This window comes from Capsicum annuum, chromosome 2 (genome assembly GCF_002878395.1).
Source record: "Capsicum annuum cultivar UCD-10X-F1 chromosome 2, UCD10Xv1.1, whole genome shotgun sequence".
In the NCBI taxonomy this organism is placed as follows: Eukaryota; Viridiplantae; Streptophyta; class Magnoliopsida; order Solanales; family Solanaceae; genus Capsicum; species Capsicum annuum.
The window spans coordinates 148,918,606-148,938,589 of record NC_061112.1 but is presented as its reverse complement, the minus strand read 5'-3'; the positions used below and the strand labels follow the sequence as shown (position 1 = coordinate 148,938,589).

Genomic DNA, 19,984 nt, shown 5'->3' with positions numbered 1-19,984 from the left:
ATCCCACGTAAAATTGCTCTTGTTATGATCAGATGTAGGCAACAAATAAATTTTGTACGTAAATCACATAATCATCTCTATAAAGAAATTCATTTGGACAAATTACATTATTGTAAGTAATCCCCAGACCCCACTTTGTGGGAACACACTGAATTTGTTGAATTTGTTGTTGTTGTAAGTAATTTCTAAATAATTGGTTTTCTTTCAAAGAGTTTCGCCATCACATTACAAATAAGAATAACTAACGTTAAATAAAGACACACCTATCAAATTTGCTATGCATAGGAAAAGTTTGAAAAATAGTCACTTTTGGATTGATAATTAAGCTAGTCAGCGTTTCAAGTTATTCCATGTTTAGCTACTTTTTAATACCAAAATAATCTTTTATCAAAACTACCCTTCACTTAACACGGAAAGTTTGATAATTTTTAAGAATTAAATTTTATGCATAAGCGCTCGAGTTAATTCCTCATATTGTTATTGAACTATTGATAATATTCCACAAAAGTCACTTTTGTTATTTTTATGACAATAATGTCACCCAACTATTAGTTTATCTCTTATATTGTTATTATAGCATTTTAAGCTATTAAACTCACTTAATTAAGTTTAAATTTATGACAAATTCATTAAATTATGCCACATAAATACGTAACAAAAAATAGGTCTAATATAAAAAGAAATAAAATCCTTCAAAATGAAATATATATTTTAAATAAACAAAAATTAGACATATTGAGATGTTTTAAAAAAGTTAAGAAAAATACATGAGATTTATAGAACTATTTTAAAGAAAAGTGGACGCTCACTCCATTTCATATTATTTATAGACTTTTCTCTTTACAGTTTCAAGTTTCAAACAAATTCTTATATTGTTAAATTTTAGTATTTATTAAGACACTAATAGAATATATTAAAAAATTATAAGGTAAATTAATAAAATCATCCTTCTTATTTATAATTTTATACGGAAGGTGTAGAGAAAAGTGGATAAATAATATGAAGCAGAGAGAGTGACCCATAAAACTTTTAAAAAAAATGGTCTTATAAAATCTCATATTTTTTAAAAAGTTTTTAAAGTTATTTTCACCATGTATAATTTATCTTTATTTAAGATCTATTTTATTTTGGTGGATTTATTGCTTTTATACTAGAATTTGGTGGATTTTATTGCTTTTAAACTAAAATCATTTTTTGTTCTGTATTAGGTGGTATAATTTAATGAATATGTCATTAAAATTGAATTTAAAATATTACTTAAGAAAATTAAGTGAGTTTAGTAGCTTAAAATGTTAGGATTACAATATAAGAGATAAACTAATAGTTGAGTGATATTTTTGTCATAAAAAAAAATAAAAATAACTTTTGTGGAATATTGTCAATAGTTCAATGACAATACGAGGAATTAACTCACAAGCGCTCTTAGCCTTTTGCTTGAGAGTAGGACTTGTGAAGTCAAAAACTTCAACCCGTTGCTTGACTGTTGTCAGTGTAGAATATTACATGATAGTGTAAAATATTTTATACACTAACAGTGCACAAAACTTGAATAAATCTTTTAATGGAGTTTGAACATATATTAGTTCAAACTTCATGAATCGTTCTGAAAGCTTGAACTAATAAAGATTGAACACCACGAACCATTCATATGTAATCCAATAGAGTTTCATACTTGGGGCCCATTTGGTTAAGGAAATTTTTTTCTTTTTTTCGGAAAATTTTTTCGGAGTTAAAAATTGTGGTGTTTGGCTATGAAAATTCAAAAAATAATTTCAAAATTTTTTTCTGAAAAGGAAAAACAGGTTTTTGTTGTTTTCACAATTTTCCAACTTCAATTCCAATTTTTATTATTTTACATATAACCCCAATCTTTTAAATTTTTACATAAAACTCTCCTTATAACATTACTTTTTCAATATTACATATAAACAGTTTTAAAGAATAATATAATTATAATTTCAAACTTAACGCTATCCTAATTAATACATATCTCTTTTTCTCTCTCATCATTATTTTTATCCCTTATTTAAGATATTATTTTACTGCTAATTTATATTTACACCCATAAATATATAAAGTATTATATTTATACCCATAAATATATAAAGTATTATAATTATAATAGAAATATACAAAGTATGTTATATATAAAGTTTATACCATGTATATATCATATACACACATCTATAAATATACAAAGTATTAAGAAACATACTAAGCATATTTATAGTATAAATATACAAAATATGTTATATATGAAGTTTATACCATGTATATACCATATACACACATATATAAAAATACAAAGTATAAAGAAACATACTAAGCATATTTATATATTTATGGTATATGATATAATATGCCATAAATATGCAAAACATGTTTTACATTGAAAAAATTTATTCACACACAGTAAAATCTTTCATGTATAAGAAAATCAAATAAATAAATTAGCGGCACCCTAAAATTTAATAACAACTCATCATTTACTATTTTTTAGGAACGGAAAATGAAGGAAATAAATTAAATAAATTCCTAAAAAAATAAATTTGTTTGAAAGATAATATTTGTTACCTAAAAATCAGGAAGCAATGATTTGTTAATATAACATCCATATTTAAAATTTTCAAATATGAGAAAACGGCTATTAATGTAAAATATTATATATGTCATAATTGAAATTCATTAAATATGGCCATGTATATGTAATTATTTTTATAATAATGGCTAATTATGTTCTTTTTCCATTAGTAGGTAATTTTAATTGGGTGACTTTGATAGTTTGTGAAAGTTAGGACATAAAATCATATTTAAAAAAGTTTTTTCAAAAGTCCAAAAAAAAAATTCAAAAAAGACATGGCCAAACACAACTCCAACTCCAATTTCAACTCCAACTTCAACTCCTACTCCGAAAATTTTTAGTTTTCATGGCCAAACGGCTACTTAGATTGTGATTTGCGAAAGCTTGAGTTTATACTCTATAGGACCACACTTTCTTTTATTTTTTTCCTTTTTTGATTTTATTGGAAACAAACACCAAATTGTTGAAATTATTGATATCCAAGACATTCCTATTTACATTAAATGTTCTCGATTAATAATTATCTATCAACAATTCATGATAATTTATTATTGTTAACTTAAAAAACATACTATGACTTTAGAAAATCTTTTTTTTTTTTAAAAAAAAAACTAAAATAACTTTAGAAAGTATAAATTAAATCAAAAATAAATTTATCTATATAATCGTAAATACTATCAATAGTTAATTGAAAATAAAATTCTATACCTAAACATATTTTTTTCCTACATGCGATAGTTTTTGGAGGATTATAAATCTAAATGAAATTTAAAAATTGACATTTAGATTAAAAATAGAAAACATACTAAACTTTTATTTCCTTCTTTTTAGGGAATATGATTCAAGTACAAATTTTTTTTTTCACAAATTATAAAATTTTGATTTATTGAAATTTTAATTAAAGTAATGGTAGAGTGTACAATTTTTTTTCTTATTATTTTTACTTTTCATTCTTGGTTGTATTAATAGTACTATTTATACTAGTGGTATTATTGTAAATCTATAGTTAAATAATAATATAAATCGCTTCATTACTTTGTATACTTAAAAATAAGTTAATCTATATCTATAGTTTATATCTATATCTCTAATCTATAATATATTAAAAGTGTGAAGATTTTTAATAAAATGATTTGAGTTTCCTACCCTTCATTTAAAAAGACTTTGCTTTAGACTTAATCGTCTTTTCACTTTTTTCTTTCAATTAAATATATCAAAAATAAATTATTTCAGTTGAAAGGCAAATTCTATAGAGTTGCAGTCCGGCCTGCCATGTTGTATGGAGCGGAATGTTGGTCGGTTAAGAATTCGCATATCCAAAAGTTGAAGGTGGCGGAAATGAGGATGTTGCGTTGGATGTGTGGATGCACAAAGGCTGACAGAGTTAGGAATGAAATTATTCGGGAGAAGGTGAGAGTGGTAACATGGAAAGTGAGGTTGAGATGGTTTGGTCATGTGATGAGGAGAGGCACGGATGCCCCAGTTCGTAGGTATGACAGGTTGGCCTTGGAAGGTTTTAAACGGGGTAGGGGTAGGCCGAAGAAATACCGAAGAGAAGTGATTAAACGTGACATAGAGCAGTTACAACTGACTGAGGACATGATCCTAGATAGGAAGATATGGAGGAAAAGCATTAGGATAGCGGGCTAAGGGTATGGTTGAGTCGTAGTCAGTATTTAGGTGGACTTTGGTGTCCTTTGTTTGGCAATGTACATATTTTTGTGGATGTCGTACCTATGTTATTTTATCGTGTTTTGTGCTCTTGATGCTTGTGTATGCTGCCTTTTATCTTGAGCCGAGGGTCTATCGAAAACAACCTCTCTACCTCTGTAGAGGTAGTGATATGGACTGCATACACTCTACACTCCCTAGACCCCACAATGTTGGAATATACTAGGTTTGTTATTATTGTTTGTAAATTATTTTAGTTGAAAATTTTGGTGTGATTTTCTCACTTTGTCTCCTATTTGGTTTGTGATATAAATTTTCCATCTCCAACAAAACTGTTATTTACTATTTTAAAATATTTAACGCTATTATTAACTTAAATAATCTCATAATTAAATTAATTCTATTTTGATTTTAGTAGAAAGTCCAACAACTATTTAGGATTTAAATGTAACTAAAACTTACCTTGTTATATAAATCTCATGATTAAACTTTTTCTATTTTGATTTGAGTAGGAGGTCCTACAACCATTTAGGATTTAAATGTAACTAAAATTTATCTTATTATATAAATCTTTTATAAATGCCTACACGTGCAATATATACTAACCATAATTAATGTTGGATGAAAATTTATTACTTAGAATTTTAGTTCTTAGAAAACTAGGACTTAAACATCTTATGTAATTATTTACTTATATTTAAGAAGTAAGAACTCCTATATTTAGTATATTTCTAAATGAATTAAAATACGACCATATATAATTATTTGCTTAAACTATAATTCTATCCAAATGACTTTTACAAATCTTTGTTGTCGTTACCTTTTTTTTTTCTTTCTCATTTCATCAAACATGTGACACACGCATATACCATTCACGAATGACCTTTTTGATGTGGAGAGTAATAATTAATAGAGTCCCAACAAATGAGATATTAGCAAAGTTTGGATTGACATTCAATCAAAGTGCTATTACTATCTATTGAAGTGGCATGAAATCTGCAGGCCAAAAAATATTGTAATTATTTTTATTTGTTAATCAAATATCATATTTAATGTAATATTTGAACTCATTAAAGTGAGGTACACGAGCATGATGCGTACACCTAAACTAGTATAGCTTTAAAATTATGGACAAAAACAAAGTGAAAAGGCTACATTTGCCTTTTACCATAGGAAAAGAATCAATATCAACACTTGCTTATACTAAGGCCATGAGATTATTCCCAAGTTGGATGAATAAGGTGAGATAGTTTGAAAATAGGTGTTGGGTACGATGTAATTTTGATGATGACAAACTGACAAAGTGATATGTAACATGTCAGTCAAGTTGGTTCAAAGGTACACTGTCTCATGTAGCTGAAACTTGTAGCAAAATCATCAATGATTAAAGACAAAGGTGGAAGAAATCAAGAACCAAATGAGTGGTTAATTCTGATAAACTCAAGGAAATAAACATGTTCTAATTTGAAGAAGTTGAATTTGATTCAAACATTTGATGATAAGGAAAAACAAGTTGAGTTTAAAAAGGAGTCCTATGGAAAGAAGAAGTTTCACTTCTGAGCATATCCTGAAGAGTCTTATGTGTAGAAGGAGAAAGATTCTGTAGATAGAAGAAGTCTACGCAAGATAGGAAACATACTAGTTGATGGACTCTTTAATAAAGTTTTTGATGACTGACACATGAATGGACCATGTTACTTGAGCTGGTCCAAGCATAGAAAGACATGTTTCAGGTTTCACTGAAAGATGCAGACAAAGATTGCTTAAAGTCAGGAATGAATGAGAGAGCCTAATTCTAATATGCTGAAGTTATTGATCATGTGGGAAATTGAAGAAGTTGTGGTTAAATAAAATACTTGAAGATAAGCTGATTTAAAAAGTTGGAGTTTGACTACAACACTAAGGAGACAAGAGTTGGAATTGAAGAAGGAGTCTCACTTGAAGTAAAAATTCTATGCAAAGAAAGTTCTGATTAAAAGATGAGTTTGAAATAAAGAATGACTCTTTGAAGAGTTGTGCTTAAATAAAAGAAGACAAGAGTTGGAATTGAAGAAGGAGTCTCACTTGAAGTAAAAATTCTATGCAAAGAAAGTTCTGATTAAAAGATGAGTTTGAAATAAAGAATGACTCTTTGAAGAGTTGTGCTTAAATAAAAGATGTATTGGTCAAAGTAACTTGATCACTTATAGAGAGAGAAAAGGCTAAATACGATCAAATTGAGAAAGTTCATAATTGAGAGAATTCTGACTGAAGATTTAAGTGCTGCCAGTACAAAGGAATAAGTTGACGAACCTGTTTCACAGGATTAAGCTTTACAGTTCATGAGTCAGTTTAAATGTATTGTTCTTATTGAGTGGTAATTTATTACTTTTCTAGATTGATTGTTCAGGAACAATATTGAGCTGAGTCAACTTCAAGTTTGGGATAACTCAAAGTGGTTTTAACGGTCAAGGGTGATTGTTGAGTTATAGAAATTAGAGTTTATAATTCCAATTATTGAGTTATAGAAGTTTGAGTTTAAAATTCCAGTTATTGAGGTATAGGAATTAGAGTTTAAAATTTCTAATTGTTGGTTACAAGAGTTTTGTAATCAGTCGTTGTTGAGGCTCAGAGTTATTTAGTGAAGTTGGGATTAACTGTAGAGGTACAGGTCGTGTTTTTTTATACCTTTTTGAGTCGGATGTTTTCCACGTAAAAATTATTTTGTTCTTTACTTCCTGTTTTACTGCTTCCTTGGAACACATCAGACAACCCGTTCCATCCATAGGTAACTCTTAGGTTAAAGTCACTGATCAGTAGGGCATGTACTCTAACTAGTGGTATCAGAGAAAGATTGTCTTAAAAAGGGTTAACACCTAAGACAAAGATCACTATGATGAATTCCACACCACATACTAGTCACAGTGAAGGTCAATCCACTATTAGACTTCTACTCTTTGATGGTTCTCACTTTATTTGGTAGAAAGGTAGGATGAAAACTTTTCTTCAAAGTATAAATTATGAATTATGTGACAAAATTACTGATGGACTAACAATTCCCATGAAGACAGTGGATGGAGAACAAGTGAAAAAAGGTAAGGAGTGAATTCACCCTGGAAGATCTTGTTGCACTTAAAAAGAATGCAAAAGCCAAAAATATTCTTGTTTATGGTCTTGGTCCAACCGAGTACAATAGAGTGTCTAATTGCAATACTGCTAAACAAATCTGGGATGCATTGGTGAATGCACATGAAAACACTAGCAAAGTGAGAAAATTCAAAATTATATTACTTTTCACTGAATATGAGGCTTTTAAAATGGAGTAAAATGAGTCACTACAAAAAATGATAACTAGGTTAACTTTATTGGTAAATGAGTTATTATCTTTAGGAAAGGTTTTATCTACTGAGGAACAAGTAGAGAAGGTCTTGAAAGTCTTATCAAAGTCTAAGTGTGATGTCAAAGTTACAACCATAAGAGAAACTAAGGATCTCACTAGAATGTCCCTTGATGAGTTAGTTGGTAATTTGAAGACATATGAGATGAACACGGAAGATCTAAATAGGGCATCTGAAAGTGATGAATCAGATGATGAAGAAGATGATGAAACAATTCTCATAGACATTGGAGATTCAGACATGGAAGAAGATGATGGAACCTCTGAGGTAAGTATCCTTGAACTCAAAGAGAAGTTGCATTTATTTTTTAAAAAGAATCTTGTTTCCTTAATGAGTGTCCTAATTGATGATTTCCAAGAATTACCTTTTAATAGGGATGAGTTATTCAACAATCTTCCAAGTCTCAAGTTTGATCTTATTGATCTAGAAGCTTGTAAAAATATTGTTGTAAAGGAAAACTGCACTCTTAAGGAACAGGTTGGTCAACTTGATTCTTCAAATCTGATTCTAAACTCTGAAATCTAGAAATTGACTCTTTCTGAAAAAGGTCAAAAGTGAAGAACAAGAAAAAATTAAGTCAGAATTGACTAAGATTAAACATGAATACTCTTGTGAAAAAAAAAAGTTAGTCAACTGAGTCAAGAAGTTTCTAAATTGAAACTTGATCTTGAAAGAACTAATAGATGGACACATTCTTCAAGATTATTCATAAGTTAGGTCAAAGAACTCACAATGAAAAGGCTGGGTTGGGCTTTTATAAAAGTTTCAATGCTATTAAAGATACATGTTATATTTGTGGTAACCAGAGGCATCCAACCACTGAATGTTCAGTTACAGCAAAAAGCAAATCAAGAAGCATAAGCCTAGCAAAAAAATCTGATTCCATGTTAGCACAAGCTAACTAAAAGGTCAAATCTGGTTAGAGAAACAAGTCACATAACCTGTTGCCTTGATGGGCTAGAAAGAACCTCATACATCCTTTTTCTCATGAGAAAGGACCCAAGTTTTTCTGGGTGCCTAAAGTTAACCCCTAATTTGTTTTGCAGGTGAGAGAATGAGAGGAGGCAAGCAAAATTTGTACATGGATAAAGCTTGCTCAAGACATGAGACTGGAAGCAAATAAAATTTCTTCCACTCACCACATTTAAAGGGGGGATGAATCTTTTGGAGATAGCAAAAAGAGCATCATTACTGGAGTTGAAAAAACATGGAGAACTAAAACAAAAGCCTTTGAAAGATTGTCAGATTTGTAGTGTTCATGTGAGGGGGAAGCAAGGGAGCTCATCTTTAAAAAAAAAATGATCCAGTGCTTGGACCTCGTTCGTATGAATCTTTGGACTAATGTAAGAAACAGAGAAGGTAAGAGGATGGCAATGAAACTGATGAGCATGCACAGGAATACGTTGTACTAACTGATTCAACTATTGTACAGACTGAAGGCATATTCACAGAGGGACAACAAATCAAGAAATTGATTCATCAATAGCACCATTACAAGCTGCTGATAATTTTGTTCGTAGTTCATAAGAATTGGTGTTGTCAAAAGAATCTTGAGATATCAATGACTTGAGACTATGGTATCCAAAGGAAATCAAATTCACTCTTGTGTGCTATAAAGATGTTGACTATGTGGGTTACTTAATTAACTGGAGAAGCACCAAAGGCACTAAGTAGAATGCATTTTGAAAGAGACTTGGGGATAATTAAAATTGCATGAACTCCCCTCAATGATTGACTAGAATAATCATTTTCTTTTTAATCTTATTAGCTAAAATGTTATTCGATTCAATCTTGCACATTTAGTTGTGTGTCCCAATTCTAGATTTTTTACTCTTCTAACCTAATTTTGTATTAGATTGTGCAAAAAAAAAAAAAGAAGGTACAAGCAAGCAATTGTGACCACATAGTTCTTCTTATCAGGTATGCACTACACTGACATAAATACACCTCTTGTGTTCTTTATTTCCTGTTTTACTGTTTCCTTGGAACATGTCAGACAACTCGTTTCATCCATAGGCGACTTTTACGTTAAAGTCACTGATCAGTAGGGCACGTACTCCAACAATAGGTCTGAAATGAAATATTTATTGTGTTTGAATGGCGTATCATCAATCAAATTTTATCTGAAGTTTCTTTACTTGGCCGTGAAAACGATAATTTTTCGCAGTTTAAGTTGTAGTTGATGTTATGTTTGGCCATGAAAAAAATTGGAGTTGTTTTTGAAATTTCGTGAGAGAAATAAGAGTGAGTTTCACTTTTCCAAAAATAATTTCTACTAAAGTGAAATAATTTTTATGGCCAAACACTACTATTTTCATTAAAGTGAAATAATATTTCTGAAAAAAATAAGAAAATACTTATGATCAAACGTCTAATTAATCTCAAAATATTCCATCTTATCCTTAACATATATGAGACGAACTCTTAAATATACATAAAAATACTTGAACATTACTCAAGTGATTTAAATACTCATTTCGTTAAGGTTTATCCAAGATCAGCTTCCATCCCATGATGCATTGCATTTCTGTTTGATTCTTCATTATGAATGGTAAATGGATGGAAGTTAGAGGAAAAGGGTAAAGGAGAAACGAGTTTATATGAATAAAGTTGTTAAATTAATATATTTTTTTTAAGCGTATACGAGTGAAATTATAGTTTAACTTTTGTGTTTTTTAATTTATAATAATTGAAATAGATTTTGATAACATTAATACGTGAAAATTATAATCATAATTATGTTGCAAGTAATTTATAAAAAAATGAAGATATTCTACGAATAAAATATTTATTACATCAAAGTAATACATACAGATATACAAGTTTATTATTGTTAGTTGTAATCTACTATGTTAAAATTTTTAAGTTGATTTCTGATTTAAGTTCATAGTGAGATAGTCGATGGATTTCAATCAAATGTTTTCTCAAAAAATACTTTTTAAACACAAATATAACAGTTTTTTCTACCAAAAAAAAATTAAAAAGGAGCAGCACCAAGATGGTTTTACAAAATTACCCTTGGTGTTATTGGCAACTCTCCCAACTTTATCCCTATCTAGGGTTTTATTCTTCTGTCCCGACCAAAATAGTTCTCTGCTGCGCTTCTTCCTGTATACACACCCTCTCTGTTGGGTAGTTTTGCAAACAGAGGAAAATGACGACGGTGGTCCCCACTTCCGAGGAAGATCCAGTGATTTCCGTCGTCCGTTTTACGGCGGAGATGTCATGGGCCGACGCCGGCGCCGAGGTAGTTGCTTCCACTTTCTGTTATTCTGTTAACGTATAATAATGTTCCGTGTTTACTCTTAGAATTTGACTCGGCTTTTGTAGTTATATTTATTAGTAGTATTTTTTTCGAAATTGAATGATTTTGATTAGAATAGAATAAATAGATATAGAGGATTCTTCTATCTAAGGTAGTGGTAACTCTACGCTCCCCATACTCCACTTTGTGGGACTACACTGGATGTATTATTGTTTTTGTTGTAGATATAGTGGGTTCATATAGCCGAGCGGGAGTAGTTTGGGGATGAGGTAGAAGTTTATTTGTATGTTGAACAAACTGTGTGGAATGGGTATATAGGATTTATGAGAATTTTATTGAGGAGTTTGTATATGGATATAGAATATGATTTTTCCAATGTGAACTCCTCGATTGACGAATTGCATATGAAAATGGCTATAAACGTTGCATAAGAAATCATATATGGGTTAGTTTCTGGTTAGGATGCCTGATGACTAATTTTGTCTTTTTAAAAAGAAAATGAAAGCTAGAATCTGATTGATCTGTTGTTTCTTATTCTTCTTTTGAGCGTTGCATTTATCGTTTTGCTGTAGTTTTGATGAATCGGGTCTCAAAAAATGCTTCTATCACTCAGTAACCGAGAAAAATTGGGGGTTATTTTGGTCTTGGATCTGCCATGAATAGGTTCAAGTGACGAGAGAAAAGGATGCCCACTAGAACGACTAATCCAAACCTTGAGGATGTACCAGTTTATACAAAAATCGAGTTGATGGGTTTATCTGGGTGGAAAAGAAAAATAAAAAAATTGAATTTAATATCTTTTCTAGAGATATCCATTCTGTATCTCCAATTTTGTGGAGAGACAAGAAAAAGAAGTTCCATGTATCCAAAAAAGCGAAAAAGTTGAATCTATGTCCAATGGATTATGCCTAGTAAGATTTTTTTATTTATTTTTTGATTCGACCTGTCGTCACATATGAAATAACGCCTAGTAGTTTGTTTGCATTCTTGCGCACGGATTACACTAGGTATGTTGTTATTGTGGTTTGTAGTTTTTTTGTATTCCAAACGTGCTCTTTTGATAGGATTTACGCCAGTTCAATTTTGCCAGCGATTTTTGTCCGTATTAGAGATTAGGGACGATGGAGCTTTTGAACATTTGTAGTGGGTCATGGTTGTCAAAGTATGCCGGTAACTTCTTCCTTAATTTCGGGGTTCACATATGTAAAGTAACGTCCCTCCTTATTTATCCAGCAGTTTTATGCTTCTGCTATTCTCTCCAGTGTCACATTCTTTTCAGGAGTCTCTGTTCATTTTTTTCTCCAATCTCTTTGAAGTTCATGGAAAGGGGATCAAGATCGACCACACCCCAAAAAATTGCAACGTGTCCAGTAGTCTGGTTAATATAGTTGGGAAGACTCAATAACAAGTTCAGTCCTGTCCCCGCTACATGATTTGTGGGTTAGGCACACACCAAGGGTTGGGTATGTTAGTGGAGAAGGGTATAGGGATGGACCAATTATCCACCAAGTTTCGAATTGTGCGCCACTTGCCATTCGGGATTTTACGATTTTATAGAAAAGACCATAGTATTCAAGAGGAACATTTTGGACTTGATAGATCTCTTTAAGTGAAAAGTCATGGAGTATCTTGCTGACCAACAAATAAGAAAAGAAAAGAGGTAAATGCAAAAGATAGTGTATAAAAGACCCAAAAGAAATTCTCGAAGTCCATCCAAAATTATAATAGCATCATGTAAAGCTTCCTCTGTCAACAGCCCAAGCTGATGGAAAATGCAAAGTCGTTGATATTTTTTATGCCATCTTTGGTGTTTGACACTAGTTATTTTGTTGGTACGTTGTGTTAAAATATTTAAGAGAAAGAAATGCAAAAACCCATGTGGTTCAGTAAGTGCCAAATGGAATATCATACAAACTGATTGGTGGCAGATTTTTTTGATTGGACCTTTTTGATTGCTGTACAAGACTAAACTGGTTATCTATTTGTAGATTGCAGAGCCTCAAGTCAATAGATTGTGTGTCGAGGCCCAGGAATGCATGGTTGAAGGAAGGTGGTTGGATTTGGCTTCGCTAATGCTCACTTCTGCAGATTTAATATTTTCTAAAGCTTCTGAAAAAGGTAGAACTACATTTGTTCCTCATTCTAATCAACTGCTGGTAAATGCTACGTCCTGGACTTCTTATACTCAGGGATTTTCTTCTTTCGTACATGTAAAAGTAATTGAATATCTTATATTTTAGCCAGTTATTGCCAATTGTCATCTTATGTCTTTCTCCCTTTTCTTTTCTGTTTTTCCCTTCCTGTTTTTTTGCTTTCGTGATTAGTTGATATCTTTAATTGGCTTCTGCTCAGATCTTGAATGCATTTTCACTATCATTTGCAACCTTGTGAAGAAGCCTGAGAGCTTGGACCAAGTACATGAGATGGCAGAGCTCATATCCACTAAAATCATTCAACAACCCAATGATAAACCCGCATTGCGCTTGAAAATGTATCACACTTTGTGTTAATCACTTTGATTTCCTCACATTTTTTCAGTTGTCTCATCACATTTTTCTCCATCTCTTTTCAGCTTGTTCAATCTCTATAATCTGTTGGAGAATCCATACAGCCGTTTCTTCGTTTACTTGAAGTCCCTCAATTTGGCCAGTCATGGAAAGGTTACTGAACATATTTTGCCATCGATCAAAAAGATGGACAAATTTTTTAAGGAATGGAATCTTGGAGTCAAAGATCAGAGAGAGCTCTTTCTTGCTATCTCCAACATTTTAAAGGACAATAAGGGGTAAGAGGGGAAGGACTTCTGTCTTTAACCATTTATGCTGCTGCTGATGCCCTTTTCTCATACTTGTGCGTATTTGCAGCTCTGCAAAAGATTCTTTCATGTTTCTAACAAAGTATCTGGAAACCTTTTCGTCTGAAGATGCTTCTAATATGAACGAGGCTAAGGAAGAAGCTGCCCGTGCAATTATCGATTTTGTCAGATCACCTGATATGTTTAAGGTATTTCTATATTAAAGTGAACTTTCAGTACAGATAACTGAAATGGACAATAGGTTTGTGACTCGCTTTAGATTGCATAAACAGCAAACATAGATTTATCCAAAAATACAAACACAAAAGATAAGCAGCCCACAGTAATTGAATTCATCAAGGCACCTTATATGTGGACAGAAGTCTGGCATCCTATTGTTTAGATGAGTGATAGGCTTGTCAAATAGCTGATCCGATGTTTCATTTTAACTTCTCAATATTCCATGTTTGCTCGCTGACATTTGGTGTCTTAGGTGTGCATGTTAATGCAATTGTGTTCTGTGGTATCACCATTTCACGTAGCACAGTTAACCAGAGTGCTTGACAGTATAAGCACAACGACATGATTAGTATATTGCAATGTTAAATTTATTAGGCTTTTCTGGATGGAGCTGTTTGAATTTGCTATTGCTTGTCTATTGTGAGAGAAAGTGAAGCTTATGGAGAAAAAATTAGTACTACTGTAGAGTAGACCAATATATGATCAGAATGACGACCTATCAGAAAAGTATTGAAGTGAAACAATGAAGGAGTGTGCCTTATTTGTGCTCCATATTTGACTTCAGTCTATTCAAAATTTGCAGTGTGACTTGCTAGATATGCCTGCTATAGCCCAGTTGGAGAAAGATGCTAAGTATGCTCCAGTATATCAACTTCTGAAGATCTTTCTCACTCAGAGGCTGGATGCTTTCTTGGATTTCGAGGCAGCAAATTCAGAATTACTAAAAAGCTATGGTAATGTATTTACCTGTACAGGCCAAGCCTTCCATTTGGGACATGTCCTGAAACTTTTGGTTAATGCTATAGGACTTGTCCATGATGACTGTATATCAAAGATGAGGTTGATGTCTTTGGTAGATCTTGGCTTGAATGAGTCTAGTCAAATTCCTTATTCAGTCATCAGGGAGGCATTGCAGGTATATTTCTTGTCGTATTTTTTTGATGTTTCTTCTCTGCAATGAAGTTTCACGTACTTGTGTTCAAAATGGCAGTGTGACTTGCTAAATATGCTCATTTGGTCTTTTTGCTCTTTTCAGATTGATGACTCTGAGGTAGAATCTTGGGTTGTTAAGGCAATTACAGCTAAGTTACTTGATTGCAAGATTGATCAAATGAATCAAGTAGTAATAGTGAGGTGTGCTTTCTGTAGTCAGCCTTCCTTTTACTGTCTCTTCTGTCAGCTGCTTTTGTTAATTTTTTTTCATGTGATACATTATGTGTGTTAATTTTTGGTTGTGTCATTGTGTAGCCGATGTACGGAGCGTGTGTTTGGGGTGCATCAGTGGCAAGAGCTCCGAACAAAACTAATGACTTGGAGGGTAAATAAATTTTTCCTTTCCTACCTATCGCTAATAATAATCAATCTGGTTTGTACAAGTTAAGAGTTACACCCCAACCCACCCCTACTAAACGCCTCCAAAGCATGCTCTTACATTTCTTCTTCCCAAAGCACAAATTAGTGAAGCATGTTGCTTCCAACAACACACTATCTATTCAGATGCCCGTTCATTTTCATTCTTATTTGTAGTGGGTTCATATGCCTTGTATGATTGACTATGGTCCAATTTTTACAGGGCAACATTGCGGGTGTTATCAGCACAGTTCAAGCCAACAAGATTACAGAAGATAACACACAGGCCATGCAAGGATTAGCAATTCGCTGAATTTGTTTCTTTGTGGCAGTCTCTTGTTGATTTTAGGGATTGGATTTAATTGAGCCCACATCGGAGAAATTGCTCACATCTCTATCAACTTGAAAATTTTGGTAGCTATCTTTATTCATCTAGCCAAAAATATGCTATTTGTTTTAACTTAAAGTGGCAATTTTTCTTATCCGTCAATGTTTTGGGCTGTATTTCTCCTATAATACTATATGATGACGGTTTTCACTTTGTACTACTAAAGATATTCCAGCATTTAAGATTTGTTTCGGTCAGGAAAATAAACAATCAAGTCCAAAGGGTTCAAATTGTGTTAATGGTAATTACCAATATGGTTGATGCATGAATAAGTAATAATTTTGGAACTTAAAAAAGAAGTACCTATTAGTATTTCGGAATTGGCATAAATTTAACCTGTCAGAATGAGTCCTTGATAAATTTCACCATTCTCTTATCTCATGGTTTTTGGGGTCTTAAAATACTATAGGACCACTAGCATGGTATCGTTTGGTATCCCAGATAGGGTTGTATATCTTCCCATTGATCAGGTAGTTGTGTTGGCTTGTATCAACTCCCTCATTTCAAACGTTACTCTCCTTTTGTGAAGTCATAAAGTGCTTAGTTACACAAATAATGATGCAAGTTTGACTGAATGATGTAAAAATGTATCCAAAGATGTATAATCAGTCGTTTGGCTATGGGATTTTGGGGGCGATTTTAAATTTTGGTTTAAAGTAATGTCTGTTTCTGAATCTGTTAAAAAAAAAGATAATTCAATTTAATTTTAAATCATGATTTCAAATTTCAGTTCTCCAAAAAGTAGAATTTGGTATTTCAAATTGTGATTTCAATTCTTTTCAGAATGTGAAACTGGATTCATCTGTTTATATTTTATGAAAAAGGACCCATAATTTTAGGGTTTGCATAAAAGGATTTAATCAAAGAATAGCACTTTTATTGTTGATTTACCGGACGAGTAAATTTATGTAAAACTATGTGTTTTGAAATTTGTAATAACATGTTGTCGCAAATTTTTATTTATAAAAAGGAATATAGAGATGCCTTGGGATATTTTGATATCTTGTTTATGAACTAGGATTTGCTCATTTGATAAGATCCTATAAGAATTGAAAAAGTTCCTGAGGGATTCTCATGGTTAAAATTACAGTACAATCTCAAAAATTCAAATTGCACAGGCAAACAAAATTTCAACTTGAATCAACCTTACCTCAGTTCATGTCCGAACGGACCAAAAACTATGCTAAGATGTTAAACAAGTACACTCTTGTCAGGGTACCTACAGAGGAAATCATAAATATGTTTTGTAGATATTTAGAATTAGAGGGCTCCACATAGGTGGTTGAGGATGAGCAGACATGGCTAGTGGATGGTGAGGTTTTCACAATTGAAGTAGGACATAGGAGATAGTACAAAGCAAGTGGTATCCCTTCGTTTCATATCCCAACTGGACCAAATTAATAATGTAGTAGCTTGCAAGTTGCATCTCTTAAGTACCAACAACAAAGAAAGAGAGAGAAATGTCAGATTATGAATTCTTGAAAAAACAAATCAAACAAGCTGGAATAATACATTTGGAGAGATGGGAAGTGCAGTGCAGTACAAGATGTTCCTTGTTATTCTGCTGCTTACAATCGTTATGTTGGAAATCACAAACGTACAAAAAGTTGTTTGTGTGGATGCTAGCCAAGAATGTAATGGCACCAACAGCAGCATAGGTGGCTGCCTGGCAGATGCCGATGAATTCATGATGGAATCAGAAACAAACGCTATGCTTCTTGCTAATGTCAAAAGGATAAGCAATCGAGCCCTTCAGAAACCACAGTTATGTCGCGCAGCTATTTATGGTAATTGCATCAGTAACCCGAAAAATCCACCTAAGCGACCCTGCAACTTCGAAAATCGCTGCAAACGAGGTAACCCAAGACCTTAATAACCCAGGCCATGGCATATATTATATACTATGAATTATGATGCTGATGGTGCAAAAGTCTCCATGGAATCACAGTTGGATGTTAGCATGTTTGTTTTACTTTCAACTCTTTCAACTCTCCAAGCAATAGTATCAAGGATTGTTTTACTATATAGTCTATTAATATTCGCTTTCAATGAAGCAACTACATGTTATACAGTTTGCACTATGTTATTTATTGTGTCAATGTCATTTGTTCTAACACACCAATTAGCAGCATGAGTATTATCACTATGTATTTTGGTTTAAATATTGCTCATCTTAAAATGGATTAACAGTAACTAGTATTATCACTATGTATTTTAATTTAGCATCAAAATCCATTGGGTAAATAAGCTAGAGAGTCCACCTGCCTGTGATAGTCAACAGTTTAAACTAATTAATGTGGCGCCAGAGGTAGGTGAGGGAAGAAATTAAACATGGCTCTGGATGATGGCAGAGGTTTTTCACAATTAACTGAAGTAGGGACATAAACATATAGGTTGTTCGAGTCAATTAAAAGGGGTATTAATTGTCGCAGCTCACATCTACTGGTATGAGCTAGAGTATATTTAATAACACCAAGAGATAAGAGGCCTCCAAAAATAAACAACCACCTGAGTGATGGGAAGACAAGCGTACAGTACTACGTTACTCCTCCTGCTGCTAACGGCCGTCTTGGTAAATCTGAAGAAAGTTTCGTGTGGGAGTAGTAGCCAATTAGAATGCAATGGCACCACCAGCATAGGCGATGGCAATGACGATGAATTCCTGATGGAATCGGAAACTAGCACAAGGATTCTGCAAGCTAATAACGGAAAAAGGAGACTAGTCTACCCTGCACTTCAAAGGCCACCGATATGTAATGCAAGGGCTTACGCTAGTTGTATTTTTGTACGGGTCAATAAGAAACAGCGACCTTGCAACAACTGGAATCGCTGCAAACATTTTCCCAAATGATCCATATGATAACTCTGCTTTACAAGTAGATCTCCAAGCGTCAGCCAGTTCTTTTCTTACTGTTTCTCTTCTTGAAGCAACTTCGTATTGTAACATGTTGTACTACTGGTATTTATTTGTGTCAATGTCTCTGTAAGTATTAAATGTGTTATTTTAGCAAACCAATGGTGATGTATTGGATGATTATCACAGCGTGTAATTAATCTCTCATCTTCTCAATTTTGGATCTTTAATAGCTGGTAGAGTTCTTCAAAAAAAAATTGTCAAGGGTCTTGTAAGTGTAGCAGCTGTGTTTGGGCACAATTTTACCCATACAAGGAAGTCCTCAACATCTGTTTTGTGTTACACTGTAAGCATAATTTTGAAACCAAGTAAAAGATGTATTAAAGGATGCAAAAGATATGTGTTCAAAGTAGTAAGTTGTGTTAACAAGTAGTATATATTCCAAGAGCTATGTTATCAAAATTCGTCAAGTTTCACCAAAGGCTGATCTAACATTTATATGTGCAGTACTCAAAAGAGAACCTAGTAGATATATGCATACACAAGTACTGTGTGCGTGTGTGTATATATATATATAAAAAATAAATCTGTCCGTGATTATCTATACTTTTAATTAGATGACGGCAATGGTGGGTGAGGGTGACTAGACATGGCTGGTGGATGCTGAGGTATTCAGCATTGAAGTAGTGCGTAGGAACTGGCTAGTGGCACGCCAGTTCCAACAGTTAAACTCGTATTTTTTAAAATTTCATGAAAGGCTATTCTAAATTAGCCCATTAATGCATTCAGGGGCTAAAACAAAAGTACACGGCCTATCAAATTCTCCCTCCCTTTCATTTCATTTGTCACTCTTCTAAAACTCCCTCCCTTTCATTTCATTTGTCACTCTTCTAAAAGAACATTTATTAGAAATTTATTTTACTAAATCAACCTATTTAATTATGTTTTAAAAATTTAAATTTATCTACCAATACTTTATATAGTCATAGGAGTAATATTGGAAGAAAATGATAATTTTTTTTTTTTTTTGATTCTATAAATTGAACAATTAAATTGAAATAACTAGTTTTAGTAAGATCTCAAGTAAAATGAAATAGGAGGAGGATAAAATTTTCATTCTAAGCTACTTCCTCAGTTCATTTTTACTTCTCCACTATTTATGAAACAGATTTACAATTTTACTTATTACTTTTAATATATCAAGAAAAAATAATAATTTTTTCTTGTTTTACTCTTACCATTAGTTTACTTATTTTTTAAATAGAAATAATGTGATAAAATAGTCATGCAAATTATTAATGTGATAAGTAAAAATGAAGGGAGGAAATAACAAAGTCGTCGTCAAGTCAACTAAAGATAGAAAGAGAGGCCGAGTGTCCATTCATTTCTTATCCCAACTGCGTCAGTAGCTGTGTGAATTGATTGTCGCAGAGACTATTTTAAAACACCAAATTAGTTAGTTAC

The 19,984-nt window shown here is 32.4% G+C and overlaps 3 protein-coding genes across 4 annotated transcripts; all 3 read left to right on the top strand.

Annotated features, from left to right (window-relative positions):
• The first annotated feature begins 10,642 nt into the window (after window positions 1-10,642).
• Window positions 10,643-17,782, top strand: LOC107860440 (eukaryotic translation initiation factor 3 subunit M). Of its 2 annotated transcripts, XM_016705808.2 has the most exons (10): window positions 10,643-10,876; window positions 12,883-13,012; window positions 13,247-13,385; window positions 13,467-13,679; window positions 13,759-13,897; window positions 14,512-14,662; window positions 14,735-14,844; window positions 14,965-15,062; window positions 15,177-15,246; window positions 15,502-17,782. In XM_016705808.2, the coding sequence occupies exons 1-10, from the start codon at window positions 10,784-10,786 to the stop codon at window positions 15,589-15,591; spliced, it is 1,233 nt and encodes a 410-aa protein (XP_016561294.1). In that variant the 5' UTR covers window positions 10,643-10,783; the 3' UTR covers window positions 15,592-17,782. The 2 variants fall into 2 exon arrangements, with proteins under 2 accessions (XP_016561294.1, XP_016561293.1); XM_016705807.2 differs by having other exon boundaries at window positions 10,683-10,876; window positions 14,512-14,844.
• LOC107860439 (rapid alkalinization factor) lies at window positions 17,189-18,736 on the top strand. The gene is made up of 2 exons (XM_047407503.1): window positions 17,189-17,522; window positions 18,099-18,736. The coding sequence occupies exons 1-2, from the start codon at window positions 17,189-17,191 to the stop codon at window positions 18,131-18,133; spliced, it is 369 nt and encodes a 122-aa protein (XP_047263459.1). The 3' UTR covers window positions 18,134-18,736.
• Window positions 18,182-18,517, top strand: LOC107858362. The gene has a single exon (XM_016703022.1). It carries the CDS (start codon window positions 18,182-18,184, stop codon window positions 18,515-18,517), a length of 336 nt encoding a protein of 111 aa, XP_016558508.1.
• Window positions 18,737-19,984: the final 1,248 nt, after the last annotated feature.

Coding starts and splice junctions, on each gene's coding strand:
- LOC107858362 (XM_016703022.1), top strand. CDS start 18,182: ATGGGAAGACAAGCGTACAGTACTACGTTACTCCTCCTGCTGCTAACG.
- LOC107860440 (XM_016705807.2), top strand. CDS start 10,784: ATGACGACGGTGGTCCCCACTTCCGAGGAAGATCCAGTGATTTCCGTC. Junction 14,845..14,964: donor TCATCAGGGAGGCATTGCAG/GTATATTTCTTG, acceptor TGCTCTTTTCAG/ATTGATGACTCTGAGGTAGA. Junction 15,063..15,176: donor AATCAAGTAGTAATAGTGAG/GTGTGCTTTCTG, acceptor GTCATTGTGTAG/CCGATGTACGGAGCGTGTGT.
- LOC107860439 (XM_047407503.1), top strand. CDS start 17,189: ATGGGAAGTGCAGTGCAGTACAAGATGTTCCTTGTTATTCTGCTGCTT. Junction 17,523..18,098: donor CGAAAATCGCTGCAAACGAG/GTAACCCAAGAC, acceptor TAATTGTCGCAG/CTCACATCTACTGGTATGAG.